The 17,806-nt window shown below is 40.0% G+C and overlaps 1 protein-coding gene across 2 annotated transcripts in view; it reads left to right on the top strand.

The window, feature by feature from the left end:
• The first annotated feature begins 325 nt into the window (after positions 1-325).
• The window catches only part of LOC133161111 (prominin-1-A-like), a 35,422-nt gene continuing 17,941 nt past the window's right edge, over positions 326-17,806 (top strand). For both annotated transcript variants that reach the window (XM_061289366.1, XM_061289356.1), the window contains exons 1-3: positions 326-737; positions 10,754-10,812; positions 13,235-13,440. In XM_061289366.1, coding sequence (XP_061145350.1) covers positions 509-737; positions 10,754-10,812; positions 13,235-13,440 — 494 coding nt within the window. In that variant the 5' untranslated portion in view covers positions 326-508. The remainder of the gene's footprint in view (positions 738-10,753; positions 10,813-13,234; positions 13,441-17,806) is intronic.

Raw genomic sequence — 17,806 nt, 5'->3', positions numbered from 1 at the left:
AAGGTGTACAGCATTTGTGTGTGAGCTGTAACTACATGTATATATCATAGTATATGTATATATATCATAGTAACCTTGGATAGGTACCCCCCCCCCCCCCCCCCCCCCCCGTGGGAACAAGTGGTACAGATAATGGGATGGATGGATAGAATCGGTTCTAACTAAGTACTCGACAGATAAAAATGTTGTGCAGTGTCCTTTCTTTTCAGCAGGTGGTGCCCTTTCCTCCAGTTGCCGCGCGCACCCGCGACGCACGCACGCACGGATGCTGCTAAGCCGGCAGCGCGCGCGCTACCCATTGCGAGTGCGTGCTTGTGTGGGGACTTGAAGCGTAGCGGAGACGGCTGAGAGAGGATCTCCCGGCGTGGAGACGCAGACCACATCGGGGGGAACAACGATGCCCAATTGCCGGTAGCCGGCGCTTGCTACCCGGACACCTTTTCTTATCTCAGCCAGTCCACCTGAGCCACCACCCGGAAGGTCCACGCTGCCTTCGAGCGGACTCACGATGGCTAAGAGCGGAACTCTAGTTCTTCTCTGCATGCTGCTGGGCTCCGGGGAGCTCCAAGAACCGGAGCCACGAAGGCTGCCACCCCCGCCAGCCAAGTTGGACTTCGGCTATGTGCCCGCCGGAGTGTACGAGACGGTGGCCCACTACGAACCAGGACCCATCGGCATTCTGTTTCACATGGTGCACACTTTCCTGTGCGCGGTCCAGCCCAACGACTTCCCGAAAGGTAAGCACCAAGATACTTTGTCATTATGCATTAATTTTAATTACAAAATTATTTTTGTAGTGAACTTGATGTGAAAGAGGTGGGACGGATTGAGACCAAGAATCCTTAGTTTTATTCCTTGAATAAACCATTGCCAAATGTACAAGTCTAACATTTTGTTTAACGCAACATTAAATAAATAAAACCGTATTTAATATTTAAAATGCATGTGTGCAAATTGAGGCACGTGGGCCAAATATGACTCCCAGACCCTCTGCTTTGCCATTTTAGCTTGAGTTTATTTAATTAAAAAACGGAAAGCTATAACTTGTTCTCTAATGCATCAGTCCATCAGCTTTTTTTCTCTTTTTTTTTTTAGTATTTAACCACTTGTTTGCTTTAAAACAGGTAAAGCTACTTCTATGCATTGTCTTTTACTTTGTCTGTTTGCCATGCTATCCTACCAGTGTCATGTTATTTTAAAAAACAGAAACTAATTAACCCCTGCTCTAATGTCTCGACATATCAACTTTTTCCATTTGTTAACCTCCATAGGTTATGTTACTGACTATAAATCACAACTCTCTTCTTTTATATAAAAACAGCACTAATGTGCCAGCGGTTGTTGGCCTCTGCCATGTTAGATTAGCATTAGCTATTCCAATTTTTTTAATAATAAACTTTTACACTTTAAACTAATAAATAGTTTTTTTTGAATAAAAAAAAGTTAAAACAGAACTAGATAACACCTGCACTGTCAACATGCCTACTTTCATTTGTTTTTAATAGCTCCGAAATGTACATTTAGTGATACATGTTTGTTTTTTTTTCAATAAAAATAATTAGATAAAATGACTGAGACTGAGTCATTATCTGGTAATGCTAGGCTAACACGGCTAAACAAAGGCTTAGCTCAAATGTACTTAATTGTCTTAACTCTCTTAATTGAATCTTTTTACACCTTTTTGTAATTTTCACAGGTTTAGTTACGCGTGATAATGCTAAAATAACATGGTAAATGGATGCACCTTAGTACCGTAATTTTCGGACTATAAGTCGCGGGTTTTTTCATAGTTTGGGTGGGGGGGCGACTTATACTCAGGAGCGACTTATATACATATATATGTTTTTTTTTCACTTTTTTGGGCATTTTATGGCTGGTGCGACTTATACTCCGGTGCGATTTATAGTCCGAAAATTACGGTAGTTACTAATGCTAACACAGCAAACAGAGGCTAATCTAACATGTCTAACATGAATTGAATTTAATAAATTGAATCTAACAAATTCAATGTTTCATCAAATAGTGCATTTAGAAATATCCAACACTGTGACCAATGAACCATGTGGCATACTTTTCTGATGGCGATCAACAAACGTTAGCTTTGTGTGACAAGCTTGAGTAGCCGATAATGCTAAAATAACAATGCATTTTTAGAAGTACACTCTAAGTGCACTGCTTCACTCAGACTGCTCTGAAACTCAGAACAATGTTAAAACGCCATTTGGTTATTCACAGTGCACCAAAACGTAGGCGGTCCAACTGGGGACACGTACAATGCACTTACAAGTAGAAAGAGTTAAAACACAAACTGCTGATTGGTTTTAAAAGTTTTTGAAAATTCTCTGAGAGTAGTTAGACTGTTCGTCATGACTCAATGCTAACATAGCAATAAAAACTATGTGCTAATCTCCCTGTAAAATGTGGCATTTTGTGTTTGAGAGGCTCATTACAAATGCTTGTTGCAAATGTTAAGTCATGGAGGCCAAGGAAAACAACAAGCTGATCTAGTGTCACATTGGCACAGGGGTTAGATCTTGTGCGTATAAATAAATAACATTGAGTTGAGTTTTCAGTTCACCAACATTTGCATCTCACTCCCTTTATTGTAACATGTTTTCTTTTTGTGATGCTATTAGTTTGCACTTAATGCAATTAAACACACACACTCCATGTGTATGTGTTTAATCGTGCTGAAAGTGTGTGTGTTTGTGTTTAATGGGGTCTGGGGATGTACAAAGATGCCCTCCTTGTCTAAATCTACAGGACATTTTGCAGATTAGCAGCTCGGTGAGTCACCTTGTTAACTGGCTAAATCTCATAATGCCTTGCACCATATGCTGTTTAAAGTCTTCATTCCATGCAAGTGCTACACACACACACACACACACACACACGCGCGCGCGCACACGTTGTGATTGAAAGTACATAATATTATAATGGTAGACTTTTCTAATACAGTATTTGGATCCTCACATCATAATATATGAGTTAACCAAAAGATGTCATAATGTATCCATGTATCCTATCTGTACACGGGCATTAGTTATCAATCATTTATCATTAGCTCTATCATATTTGGCTCTTGATTTTGTAGTGAATTGTTATCTCAAGATATAAAACTGACAAATTATCACACTGTTCAATACCAACGTCACAATGTATCTTATCATCGCCTGTCACGATGCTATCATAACATCAACATTCGATATATTGTATTGTTGTTAGCCTCCGGGGTACTGTATCAATACACCAGTTTGATAAAGTATATTAATATTATAGTTAGTTTTAAGGGGAAAGTAGCCTTATCATTATGTATCGTCTATTAGCTTTCAGAAAACAGTATCAATACACTAGTATTTGATATAGATTTGTATTGTAATATCTCAGAGAATAGTACCTATACACTAAGATTTTATTAGTCTTGTCATGAATTTTTGTCTTTTGTGGTACAGTATCGCTAGACAAAAATTAATTATCGCAAATGACTGAATTAACATACGCTGTCATTAGCTATCAATTTGTACCGTATCGTTATCTCTCAGGTTACAGTATTGATACACCTGCATTAAATATCAACATTGCAAATTTAAATATAGTATAACCATATTTTTTGTGTTTAAAAAAAGAATCTCAATTTGTGTCTTGATTTGAAATAATCATTCTTGTAAAAAAAGAAAAAAAAAAAAGGAAAGCATTTCCTGGTTTGTGTTATGAAAAATCCATGTGCCTGGTAATGGGGGATGCAACCGCGGGAAGCCACACAACACTTTGTGGCTGCATACAATGGCTGCTTGTGGTTTTGTTTTACAAATGACCACTCATGTCATGTACGAGTGGGACTTGTTGTTGTTTGCAGCTTGAGTCATTGAATAGTGTGCCCACTGTTCTATTGTGAGTGTGTATGAGTGACTAAGCCCAAATATTCAGTGGTGCCTTCATCCATCTCCATGTTACCTCAGGCTGTCCTGTCTACCATCATCAGGAAGCAACTCAGTCATTCCTGCACATGATCTGACTCCAGATCAGCCTAGATCTGTGAAGCACTGATATCAATGCGTATAGTTATCTCGAAGGCTCTATGTTATACCAGCGTCAACTATCAGTATTGCTTTATACTGTATTGTATGAGTATCTCTCAAGATGCAATATTAATCGACTTGTATTGATACGTAACGTGCGGTTTGCGTACTGACACTTATTTTATTCATTTAATTTTTTTATTGATTGTAAAATTAATCTGGAATTGGAATTTTATTCTGCCAAATATTGGAATATGGTTCATTCTAAAAGAATTCCACATCTAGGGAGCCCTAGTACTGATATACTGTATCTGATATTATTGTTAGTGCGGTGAATCAGTATCTTTTTGTAAATTATTGATATCACTATTTGATTATAGTAAAGCATCAATACAACACCATCAAATATTGATATCATGACATCATCTAGTCATCTCTCATTTTAATGTCCCCCTGTAGAGTTTAGTCCGAAGACTGTCCAAGTAGTTTGTCGTTCGTTGTGTTGGTTGTGATTCAACTTTGAGCGACACGCTCTAGTTATTTCAAGTCGTTAACCAATAATTCATTAACAAATGTTTTTCCTGCGCTTTCATACGGCAAACGATGCTCACTTAACCCTGAGGGGAAGAGAGGGAAAGCAGGCTGGTGTTGATGATTTTATTAAGAAATTCTGTTTGAATAGTTGGCTGCCCTGAAGCCTAGAATGCATCCACAGCGTGTCTTTTGTGACTACGATGTTCACAATCCATATTAATATTGCAGACATTTTTGAGAAAAAAACATAAAACAAAATTCTTCTTTTCTAAAGGTTTTCCAATCTGACTTATATCACTGTTGTTCTAGACTACTAATTTATTTTGATAGTCACAAATGTGAATTTCTTCAACATTGTGATACTCCTGCACTGGCCATATAGCGACCAAAGCTATCTTTTTCCACCAAATAGCAAACGCAAAGCGACCTTTTCACGGAACAGAGATGAGCAGCTTGCAGCAATCAGACAAGGCAGCGTTGACATTTCTATCTGCATTCTCTCAGACAAACTCCCACGGTGAGGCACAATCAGTCAAAACAAGCGGTGCCGGAGTGCCAAGCTGTTAAGGCAACAGGGGGTTCCGACCTTTTCGGCCGTCTGATTACGGCTTCCTGCCGTGTCTCGACACAGTGTTGTAACTTTTGGTGTTAACCCTCAATTTAGTGCAGTCATATCAATAATTGACATACTGTGTCGAGAAGTCTTGTCGAAATAGTAGAAGTCAAACATTCACGACTGTAACTGACAATGAAAACACTTTGGTTTTAGTTAGGGAAAATGAACAGAAGTTTTTACTATGATGTTGATATTGTTGTTGAACTATTCTCCTAGTTGTTGACTAATCAATATAATCCAAAGAAAACGAGTCCAAATAAAACTTGACGGTCATGAAAATTCATTACATGCTGTGAATGTTCTTGGTACCGGACAATAACAAATCTTTTAGTATCGCATAACACTAATCATAAACTCATAGATCACCACCACCACTACCACCACCGTACATTTCTGAGCACATTTCAACTTGTTTAAACACGTTGAAATTTATTTAAAAAAAACATTTTAAAATCATTCCTTTGCACCTGTTTTCAGACTCTCGCAATGGACAAAACCCAAAAGACAATTTGACATAGTACATTTAAAACCATTATATTGACCCAAAAAATAAGATTTCGCGAAACGAAAGTCCACTATGCCATCTCAATGCTAAGATATAATGTGAAAAGCCATTGATTGGCTAATGGGAATTATTTTTACAGTAACCAAAGTTTTGAACAACCAATATTTTAACACACGCAGAGCAGCAACACACACGTATACAAGAAACAGAATGTGGTCGTAACAACAACTATTTCTGTAAATTTGAGAACACCGTTTGGACCTTTTTCTTTGTATGGTATAAAATATGAGGCGTAGGCTCAATAAGGTTGAAAAACAAAGCTAAGCCTATTTGTTTTTCAGTCAGTTTCACTGCATCTTTGTGGTTGCTCTAAACATGAGCCCGTCTGTGAGAGTTTAATCCCGGATTGGGATCCATTTCTCTAGGAACAATGTTCTATCACTAAAGGCTATTTTGGCGGTTCACACGATCCAGCAGTGAATTAAATGCTGCGTAATGTCACGTTTTGTGTTTGCCTGTCTCAGCGTAGATATTGTAACATCATTGGGAAAGACGCAGCATTCGTTATGATATCAGTATCTTATAATGACCATGAAATGGTATTGCATCATTATCAGTCAGGGTACAATGTCAATACAACAGCCTTTGATAACATAATATATACCTGTAAAATTTTCTGGATGTAACTCACAGCTTTATTGTTGTAAACTTTAAAGGCCCCCCAAAAATACATTATTTTCTCTCTTCTATGTTTTTGAATTATTTGGACGATTAATCGGTTGTTGCAATTCTATCCTGCCAAACATGGGATTCGACATCGGCTTGAATAAATTGCCATTGGTTGGGCCCTAGTAGCAGACAAAAGGCCATCGGAGCAACCACAACAGAAAGAAGCTTGATCACGACGTCACAAATAGGAAAGCTAGCAAAGGGACGACTCAATTAACGGATGCATTCAAAATGGCAGAAAGATCGGACCCTTCCTCCGGGTGCTGCCGAGGATTGTTTCATCGTTGTTGGCTTGGGGGGCTGCATTCGGGTCATTGGAGGAGAAGCGAGGCGGTCGAGGCGAGCGTAGATAGCAAGTCATGCGTTCCTGCTTCCTTTGTTCCGCTTGGTTGGCGAGTGCAGCGCCTTCTCTTCACTAGTGGACGATAAACGGCCTGACTCATCTCCGTCACCAAAACCGCTTCCTTTTGGACGCGCCAACCACATGGTCCAAGAAACTTGAATTGAGGCCAAGGATGTTGAACTACACAAATAACTTAAATGGGTGGGGAGGGGGCTAAATTGTTAACACAAGAAAATTGGATTCTGTGAAACCCCAACCCACATTTCGGGTTTGAAAAATGCATAACCTCTAACAATGATGCCTGAGAGCCAGGTCACCAGCTTGGACAACTGGAAGCGCCATGGATGACCTACCTCACCACTAATGATCCCACTTCTGACACCGTTTGTCAACTTTCAACCTCATCTTGGGTTTCTTTGTATGGTAGCGTAGCCCTGCATTGAGGCCTATGGGTTCATTCAACGTTGCATTGGTTTGTAATGTTGCATCATAGCAAGTAGTGACTCGCAGCTACTACGATGTGTCACCTCGCACCCATGTCACAGCCAGTGTCCCGCTTGAGCTTAGCTGACGGGATGGCAGCTCGTCTTCGTGTGTGTGTGTGTGTGTGCAGTGCGTACGCCCATCAATGTGATTCCCACTCGAGGGGGAGGCTGTCATGCCGCAAACATGCCACCGTTTTCTTTTTTTCCTCCTTCCCAGATGCTCATGCGGTCAGCCGAGCGCACTAGCAGCTGCGCAATTGAGCACATTTTTTTTACTATTACACGGGAGGCAGGACGCATCTGGTGAACATGCTAAGTGCTCGGGGTGCGACAGTCCACGGCAAAATATTGAACCCTTCGGTCCGCGATGCACGCGACAATACGCCTTTATGGACCGCGGTATTTTGGTATTTTACACGGATGAATTTACAGGCCACCGTGCGCATGTGTATGTGCCTGTCTGAGCTGGTAAAAAGCCCGTCTTCCTCTGTGAGGTCATGTCCAATTGCTGTGGTGCTCGGGTCAGCACTCACACGCTCTCGTTGCTTGCTGTAACTGAAGGTGGGTCCGTGCAGCCATTGGGTTAGGGTTTAAATTTGAGGGTTATTGGTTACATTTCCTAATACGGTGTCAAACCCAAGTCCGTTTTTTTAATCTGTGGTTGTGGTTTTGAAGTAGGGTTTTAAAGTAGGGCTTGAATTGTGTAGTAAGGTTTCAAACTAAAGCCAGCTTTTCAAACTAGGGTTAGGGGTTTGAAGTATGGTTTTAAACTTGGGTTTGGATTTCATAGAAGAGTTTAAAACTAATGTATAGGTTTCAAATTAAAGTTAGGGTTTCAAACTAGGGTTAGGGTGGGGTTAGGGTTTAGCGTTGCCATTATTGGTTAAGCGTTGTAGTAGACTTTGAAACTAAAGGCAGCTTTTCAAACTAGGGTTAGGGTTTCGAAGTATGGTTTTCAACTTAAGTTTGGGCTTTGTAGAGGGGTTTCAAACTAGGGTTAGGGTCTCAAACTAGGGTTTCAAATTAAACTTTGGCTGTCATACTAGGGTTATGGTTGGGTGAGGGTAAGAAGTTAGGGTTCAAAGTGTTGAAATCATTAGTTAAATAAATCCCAAATTTAAAGAAGTCCTGTTAAAAAGCAAAATTTCGATTGAAAATGTTTATCTTTTTTGTACACAAAATAGGTGTATTGAAAACCGTGGCGCAAAAATCGACATACAGACGGACTGTGGTTTATCTGTCCCATTGCTAGGTAGGAAAAAACTTGTGTTGTGTAAAAGGCAGATTGTCTCTCCATAGTAACAGATTCTATGGTAACAGTTCTGACCTTGTGCGGAGGTGTTTATTTTGCAGTGCTCACGAAGCAGAGGAGGAATATTGAAACACGCGCTATTCTTTGTATTGGTGGCAGAGTGGCAAATTATTGCTTCATATGGTTTTGCTTAGTTGAGGCCATTGTCCTATGACTCTCGGAATTGAGTTTTTCGCTCATATTTCGGCCATTATTGATAGATGTTTCATTATCATTGAAGTAAACATTGATTAGGAGACTTTGATACCACTCTTTTTCAGTCCAATACCAGTACGCGTATTAACAATACCAAATACTGCTACCACTTATATGCTGTTATGTAATGTCTATAATATGCTGTTTTGGTATGGTCTCCAATTTCAAACTAGGCTTGCCACAAACGGCCTATCGACTTGAGGACCCACTTCTGACACCAGCGATATAAAAATGAAAGTTGAGTACCTCAAAATTGAAAGGATTTAGCGGTTCGAAACACCTAAACATTAACCATCAAACTAAAGAGACTGCTAGCCTGTTTCCAACCTAACGTTTGGTCCCACTTCCGACACAATTTTGTCACAAATCCACATCTCAGCCCCTGCCTTTGAACTCGTTTTCTGGAGGAGAGAGCAGGCTGATATTAGAATCTTGTGGCGTTTAGAGCCTCAAGTCGGTGCTTTTCGAAAGTTTCTCTGGGATTGGAAAAAAATGAGAGCGTCAGCAAACTTGCTGGTTTATGCCGAGCGGTCTTCCTTTCCCACAGTCCAATTCCACATGGATTGTGATTCCAACCATCAAATTGGCAGAGATAACATCACGGCCGAAATCCCAGAGCGTTTTTTTTGCTTTGTCGTCTTACAAGCGACGCAAGGCTGAATGAAGTTTAGCGACGTGCCAGCGTGTCCCAGCCTGGCTTACATATTCCATATTTATTTTCTCCTGACTTTGTTCCGTAAGCCGGTTAGTACGGAGCTTAGCGGGCAGGCTGATATTAGAGTCTGGTGGCGTTTAGAGCAACTTGATTAAGGTTTTTTTTACTTTTCCTTGCGCATCCATCCATTCATTCATGTCGTGTTTCACCTCCTGCTTCTGCTTTTCTTCATCCGCCATCCAGAACATTCACAGACATTATTTTCTTCCCTCGGTCTGAATTGCCTGTTTTATTTATTTATTTATTGGTACACTTTCAGCCTTTTAGCTCATGGGGGCTAATGCCGAGCGAGTCATAAGACGAGAGGATAAACCCCAGTCCTAACACCGAAGAGCCATGTTCAGCACTTTGAGCGTCGCTATGCTAATTTTATGTTTGAGCTGAGCTCCTTTGAGGGCTTCGAATATCATCAGAAAATAGTAGCTGAATATTCTGTTGGTTGAAAACCTTTTTCAATGATTATCATCAATATTTGAAAGCTAGAGGAATTTTTGGTTCAGGTTTATTCAATAATATTAATTGGTTAGAAATATAAATAAAAATACAAAGAAGACTAATTCTTGTTACTGTAAAGCTATTTTAAGTTCTTCTGTTTGCTTAGGTCAATTCATGCTTTTTAAAATTAGAACAGCCCAAAAAACAAAGCTCCAGTCTTTTAATCTTGTCAGTATCCATTCTTTTGATAATTTTGTTAAGCTACTTCTCTTTTCTCCACTTTGCTTCTGAATGTTGTTAACTGTTTGGCTTGTTAATGTAGAAATAATGCTGCCTCGCCTTCCCTGGGCTTACTTTGCCTCTTGCCTATTTGGTTGATTTTCCATATTGCAGGTTAGGTAACACTGGTATTGTCTTGTCATTGTAGGGGAAACCCGCCATCACACAAAAGGCTCAAAGATTCTCTTTTTTTCCCCCTTTCCTTCCCTAAGCCACGATCATTTTACACCTGGCCTCAAGCCAACAATAGACACTGACAAAAGCCATACAAAGTTGCCATACAAAGTTGCACAAAAACTCCCACATACAATAGGACACACTGACCTTTCCCAAACATTGCCATGTGTGAATTAAGCACCAGAAAATCTGTTTGATAACTGTATGTGAAACCCATTTTTAAATAGTCTGGCACCAGAAATGTATTATTGAGTCCTGTTATTTCATTTATGTACAAGGTGGGACATTTTGTAATGGTTATGTATCAGAGATGCATATTCGTGTTTATGTGAAAACCTCGACATTTTGAACCAAGCAACGGCCTCTGACTCACTGTGTATGACCAATCTCTTTCCATGATGTCCTGCAGATCTTCTTATCAGACTGGCCAAGGACAAGTTTGGAGCCCTTCAGACTGAATATCAAAAGGTGAGTAGACAGACTTAAACAAACTTGATCCACATGCCAATTTTTCCTCGCTGTGCGTCAAAAAAAATTCCCAAAAGTTTGTTTCCCTGCACGCCATGCCATATTTCTCTTGTTTTTATGATTTCTTCTTTGGGTTGATGTTGTTGTTTGTGTTTGCGCCTGCTTTTTCTTTGACGCTTGTGCTTTAATTCTTTGTTTTCTGCATGCATCTTCTTCTTCTTCTCGTGAAACCATCTGATATCTCCTTCAGCCGGAGAACATAGTGCTGAGCCTGCAGGTAAAATTTAAAGCTCAAAACAAACTTCACTATTCCCCTCGCGGAAAAGCACTCCCTTTGTTTTACATTGTTATCCATAAAACGAAGAAATGCTTTTCATCCCTCTAAGCAAATAATTTAATGCCTCTTTTACATCTTCTTAACATCATGCAGGGAATGATATATTCTTTTAACTGTTCAAACTGTTTTTTTAACCAGAGGGAATATTGTAATGCGTGTTTAACTGCATGTATTAACTGCACAGGCAATATTCCAAGTCACTATTGTATGTGCAAAAAGGAATTATGTTTAACTTATAAATGATTGACTAACACAAAGTTAATGTCATTCATTTCATGATTTTGACATTTTAAATCACACTACTATGTAACATTTAACAATTGTGCTAAACCATCCAAATATGTACGACCCCCGTCTAAGAAAAACATTGGATTTGAATTCTCTGATTCTGGAATATTCTATAATGCAATAATATTTTTTTCTGGCATGCCATGTGCAAATCCATTCCAAAACATCCAACTTTGCAAATTAATATGTCAGAATATTGATTTGTGAAATCCCAGAAATGTCAACAATTATTTGCATAAATGCTATATATTATATGAATATAAATATCCAAATATGTGCAAAAGCACTTACCAGTTTGCATTTTGGGGGTTTTAAGCTATTTCTCAAAAGTTAAATCATCGAAAATATCTACACTTGCGCAGAAACATTCTGGGCATGCATTTCTGTTGTAAACCATTCCAAAAATGTCTTCACTTGCACAGAAATAATGCTTATGGATCTGCATTTCTGGTCATCTTCACATCACTCTTTCTGGGTTTGCACTTTTCTGGTGCTAAACCACTGCAGCAATGTCCAGACCTACTGGCATTTTGGACCAATAAACCATTCTTAACTATCCTCATTTATGCATGACAAAATCTGTAAATATGCTTTTTATGGCGTTAAACTATTTCAAATTTTAACAAAGTGACGTCGGATTTTGAATGAGTTCGCTTCAAGCATGAAGCTGGAACCTTCTTCCCGCCCGAGGACGCACTAGTGGCTGTTTTGGACATTTTTAAAATCTTAACTACAGCGACACGCCGCCACCTCATCTTTGCAGAAGGTCACATTCTTCCTTCGGGCTCTCGCCAAAACAAAGCGATCGTCCAAAAATAGTAAAAGCTGTAAGCTACGAAGGGGGGAAAATTTTTGTTGCTATGATGACAAGATGAGACAGTGAGTGGAAAATTCAGATTTGGTATGATGGTTTACAATACAATTCATTCCATAAATTTGATGGGTTTTATTTTATTTTATTCTTTTTTCGAGCCTTATATTTAAGTCCAACTTTCTCTGCGGTTGCTCAGCTGGAAGTTCATCCTTTCATCAAAAATTCTCTTTTGCTGCCTTCGTTAGTGATCCGGCAGCACCACAGGGATACATGCATGGATTGATCTGCGAGGCGTGCGCTTTGCATGGCATTGATCATATTTAATAACACCGCAGAATGGTTAATTATTACTGCTTTCGTACAGGTTCAGCAAATTTTTCACTGTGTACGCTAATCCCATTTGTACACACAATAGAGATGCCATTTCATCAAAGAGCCTCTAGCTTTTCTGCATCGTCCCTCCCTTCTTTCCTCACTTGCACGCAAACACAAATGGATATTTGTTTTCAGATGATAAACCATCCTGAAATGTCCATACTGGTATATAAGCACGTAGGGGGGGATGCATATTCCAGTGCTAAACCATTCCAAAATGTCCACACCTGTAGATAGAATAGCGGCATTCAATGTGACTACCGCTGTAGGGTAAAAACTGTTGGCGAATCTGCTAGTCCTTGACCTAATTGATCTGTAGCGTCTGCCTGATGGCACGTTTGGATTTGCATTTTCTGGTGCGAAACCATTTCAGAATGTTTCCACTTGTATACAAACACACGGTGAGAAACAATTTAAAATGTGCGCACGTATTTACTGTATGGCTATGTTTTGTTTGGTGCTAAAGAGATTTGTCCGTATTTGCATAACAACAATAGGCGCTAAAACATTCCAACAAATAATCCTAAACCTGGATGGTGCTGAACCACTCTTCTTGTACACAACTCAATGGCTACTCCTTGACTGTCATCCCTGACTCACTCCCCCAGGCGCTCTACTATGAGGTGGGATTCCTGGTATGTGCGGCGGTGGGTGTCCTGTTCACCGTCCTGGTGCCTGTGGTGGGCCTCTTCTTCTGCCTGTGCCGCTGCTGCGACAACTGCGGCGGCGAGATGCACCAGCGGCAGAGGAAGAACGCCGACTGTCGACGAGGGCTGCTGGGAACTCTGCTTTTCTCCACCTCGCTGGTCATCACGTGAGTGTGCCACGTATATGGCGTAAAAACAGTGCACGTCAAGTGCAAGTCTTTCGACACTAAACCATCACAGAGTATCCACAGAATTACACAGCGCTGCATTTTTGGGTGCTAAAATGTCACAAAAATGTCCACATTTACATATAAGCACATACATTCTATGGTTGTAAAACTTTCCAAAATTATAATCCATGTACAGACTTACTTTACTTATTATTATTTACTTTAATATCTCAAATCTTCTTTACCCTTTGAAATAAATGGAAATGGCATTAATCTGTTCCAGTCTCCCAAAACATATCAAGTGCAACAAAACATTTTGTAATGTGGAACAATAGCATTCTACATTATTGTCCTTAACAGACACTGATTACATAATTCAGTGGAATGTAAAGAAATTCAAGTTTTACCCATCTGGCCACCATGCAGTTATACTCTGGGTGTTTCTGGTTCTATCTAGATTTAATTTAATTCAAAGTCTGAAGTGGGGATGATTAAAAAATAAAAAAGGCGCCATGAGGTTGGTTTTGGTCCTCCTTTCACTCCAGCGTCTCCTCCAGTCACTGGGGAGATTTAATAAGTAATGACGCTCCCTGGTGTCTGCTGGTCGTGCTTTGGAATTTCCAATAAGTCAGACTCTTTCCAATCACGGAGGAAAGTCAGCTCTCGTCAAAGTAAATACACCCCTGCCGCATTGCCATGGTAACACTTTCTTTTCCCACTGACAAAAAGGCACCAGAACACATTACCAGTGTGTATGGATGTGGAATTTAAACATTTTTCAAGGTACAGGCAATCTTTTTTTTTTTTTAACTTCGTGAGACAAAATGCGAGTTGCGAGCTTCAACTATGCAACCACTCAAGTATATTGACTCCAACACCTGACTGGAACGGATAAATTAAATCCATTGAGTTACAGGCTCGGTTACGAATGAAATGCGCGAGTCAAGCTACTGCTAGTATACTAGATAATGTTCGTGTGCTATTTTGGAACTTTTTAGAACCAAAAACTGCATACCCATGCAGGTTATACATAGTCAATGAGGATGGACATTTTACAATCCAAATGAGTTAGTGTGAGTGGGCATATTTTAGTTTAATAGCAAAAACTACATCAGTGTGTTGTTGTTTTATGAGTGTAAACATTTTGGAATGCTTTAGCAGCAGCAAATGGATCAGGATGGCCGTCCATGTGTTTGTACACAGCAGCTGACATTTTGGGACTGCATAGTATCTTTTTATTTTTTAGACAGAAAGATGGAATGGTTGTGGAACAGAAAATCCATATGAAAGTGTTTGCACACTTTGTTTAATCCCAATAGTACAGTACATGCAATGGATATGCATTTTCTGGTACGAAACCATGCGAAATGTCCACATTCTCACATAGACAAACTAGATGTTATGTGCTAAACCATTCCAAAAATATCCAGATTTGAGCATATATTGAATATAGTGCTTATGTGCAAATTGCACAACCCAATTTCTGCTCTAATTCAAACAACTAGACCGTAATGACATCAACGTTATTGTTGTTATTTTTGCAAATGCGTCAAAAGACAACTTGTCTCACGTCATTACCCAGCATGCATTTCCACGCTCTATTTTAGTCAAGGTCTGTCTAACACCATTAGCGCAAAAGGTCGCAGCATGACGAGTTAGGCGAACCCCCTACCACAACAATCCTACGGGGGTCTAATTAATGATAATGTCGACGCCACCTGCCCATCCTCAAATCCATTAAATGCCTCCTCCATTGAACCCCGTAGTAATCCAAGATGAACATCAAACTACGACATTACTATTATTATTTTAATATCACAAAAAAAATTGGTGAAAAGTAGCTCAGAAGGTGTCCTGAATGAGCTCATGTGAATGGGTCTGTTATATTTTTCCCCTATAACAAAACAAAACAAAACAAAAACTACCGGTCTTGGGAAGTGGAAATGGTATCGGCAATCACACAATAGTGCATGAAAGATTCCAATAAGATGTTAGCGTCGGAGATGAATGGTCATCTGTGCGTGCAAATGCAGGACAAACATCTTCCAGTGACTCACATTGCAATAAATTGACTAACAGGAGGCGGTGAAATCTACTAAATGACGCCCGCAAGGGGTCCAAGCGTAGGCAGAAAATAGTCGCAGAGAGAAAAATATAAAAGATGATAGTGGGAAAGGGAGTGTGCTGGCGAGGCAGGGGGGTGGGAGAGCGCAGTGAAGCAAAAAAGAGCCATCCGTAGTTTTCTGTTCATGCTTTTCAGTGACGGCAATCTTATAAAGTCCAGCACGTATATTGCTAGCCTACTAGCACTCACTTTCAAAAAGGTTGATGACCCTTGATAAAAATGAATTAAAAAAACATGCATATGATTTTGTTTACGATCATCGATCGATCAAGTATGTTTTGATGATTTGTATTTGACACCAACAAATCTAAAGTAACCTGCACGACTTCATGAAAAAAATTCTAAAAGTGAACGTTGAGAGTAGGTGACGGGTAAGCAATGATCTTTCATCTCTCTTGGCCGGGAAGATTTCTGTCTCTATAAATAGCTTCAGTATAGGATATACTGTCGATTTGATCCTTCTTTTATTTCTTGAGTCTGCGATTAAGAGAAACCCGGAATGAAAAAGCTGCTTTGACTTTTGCGCTCTCTTCCATCTTTGACTCCAACAATCCTTTTCTTTGGGGATTACTTTTCTCTTTCTCTAAGCTTCAAAGCGGCTGACTGCACTTGTTTTTAAAAAAGAAAACTTGTTGAAAGTACTTCGGGTCAAACTTGGTGGTTTCACTCGTTGAGCGCTGTTAAGGTAAAATGGCGTCAATGGGAATACTAACGAGAAGCGGCGTGACGTCATTTGCCGCCAACTCTGTTTTCAATTGGAATAGGTGGAGAGAAAAAAAAGATAAACTCATTACACGTACGGTATAACCATACGTGCTTCTACATGCGAGTCTGAAATTGTGGTAAGGTTTATTGGTCACTCAGTAGATTTTATATTATTGTTGTCAAGATAACAATTTTGATGTGTTTACCTGAATATGAAACTCTTCCTCCATTCATTTCCTTCAGGGAGAAACACAAGCCTGTGACAGTGATGGTATCTTGGCAAATAGGGGATTTATTGTTGAAAACCTTTCTTAGTGAGAGCCAGCCTTGGCAGAGGTCTGCACTGTCCGTGTGGCTGTGCTCGTTATTGTCTTGTTGTGTACAGATGATGATGGAGGTTTACTTCCATTCTAGTGAAAGCAGGGAGGGGAGCCCGGCCGCTGAATGCAGGCCATTGTCAGCTTGGCTACGAGTTTCAGAACCGGCAGACCGTGTCAACTCATAATAGTGGCCTACATTCACACCAGTTTGATGCCCTCCTTCTTCATTTTCTGATTTACATGGGTCTGTTGGCTCGGATTCAAACGGGAATTGCATAGCCTCTCTTAAATTAGTGGAGGTAAATGTTGCCCCCTCTAGTGGATGATTTGGCAAGGACAAGAAGACTTAATTTTGTGACTTAATAATTCATTTCTTATTTCCTGTAGACATTTTGAATGGTTGATTGAGAGATAGTTCAATTATAAGATATCCTCACATCTACTATTTTAAATCAGTTGTTAAATTGTCTATGTATGAATCCTAGACGAGTGCACGTGTTAAACAGGCAGATATAGAGAGCATCAAGTTCCAATTGCTCCATCCAGTCCCGCTACCTCAGGTTTAATTTCTTGCACAAAAACCTGGCATTCCAACAGGGGTGTGTAGAGTTTTGACATCCAAAAGGAGATAGGCGGATGATTCAGATGATCTGAGTTACAAGGCACCTGTTTGGTTTCAGCATCTACAGGATTATACACGTTGCATGAATGGGATTGTAAACACAGAGGGGAAGACGGGGATATTCCTGCAGGGTGTTCATCTCAGGACTGGAAAAGATGAAATGCGCTTTGTACACTCATTAACAACAGAAGAAAGGCCCGGGCCTCGCTTTGCACATTGTGTACCCCTTCGGAGAGAAAACCACAATTGTCTTCACAGCCTTCCATAAGATTCAAGATGATCAAATTTGGACGTTTGCAACTTGTGCGCTTGGAAACATGTACACACGCTTAATCTATAAACACGTAGATATCTCGTCCTAGCTGTGAGCTGCTGAGCTGACAATTCTGCAGGGATTGAAGGTGAGTCATGAAAGCAGCTTAATATTATGGGCTGCCGTCGCCTTGATGTTGCCGGAGCTAATTAAGCCTGAGACGAGCCGCTCGGGTCTGCCTGATGAGGGCAAAAGGACTGCAAGTTTCCTTTATATATATAATGACAAGGTTTCAGAATAAAACACTGTAATAGATGCACACTGCTTTTGGGGGCGGA

This window comes from Syngnathus typhle, linkage group LG1, assembly GCF_033458585.1.
Source record: "Syngnathus typhle isolate RoL2023-S1 ecotype Sweden linkage group LG1, RoL_Styp_1.0, whole genome shotgun sequence".
NCBI lineage: Eukaryota > Metazoa > Chordata > Actinopteri > Syngnathiformes > Syngnathidae > Syngnathus > Syngnathus typhle.
This window is presented reverse-complemented; position numbering and strand designations above follow the sequence as displayed.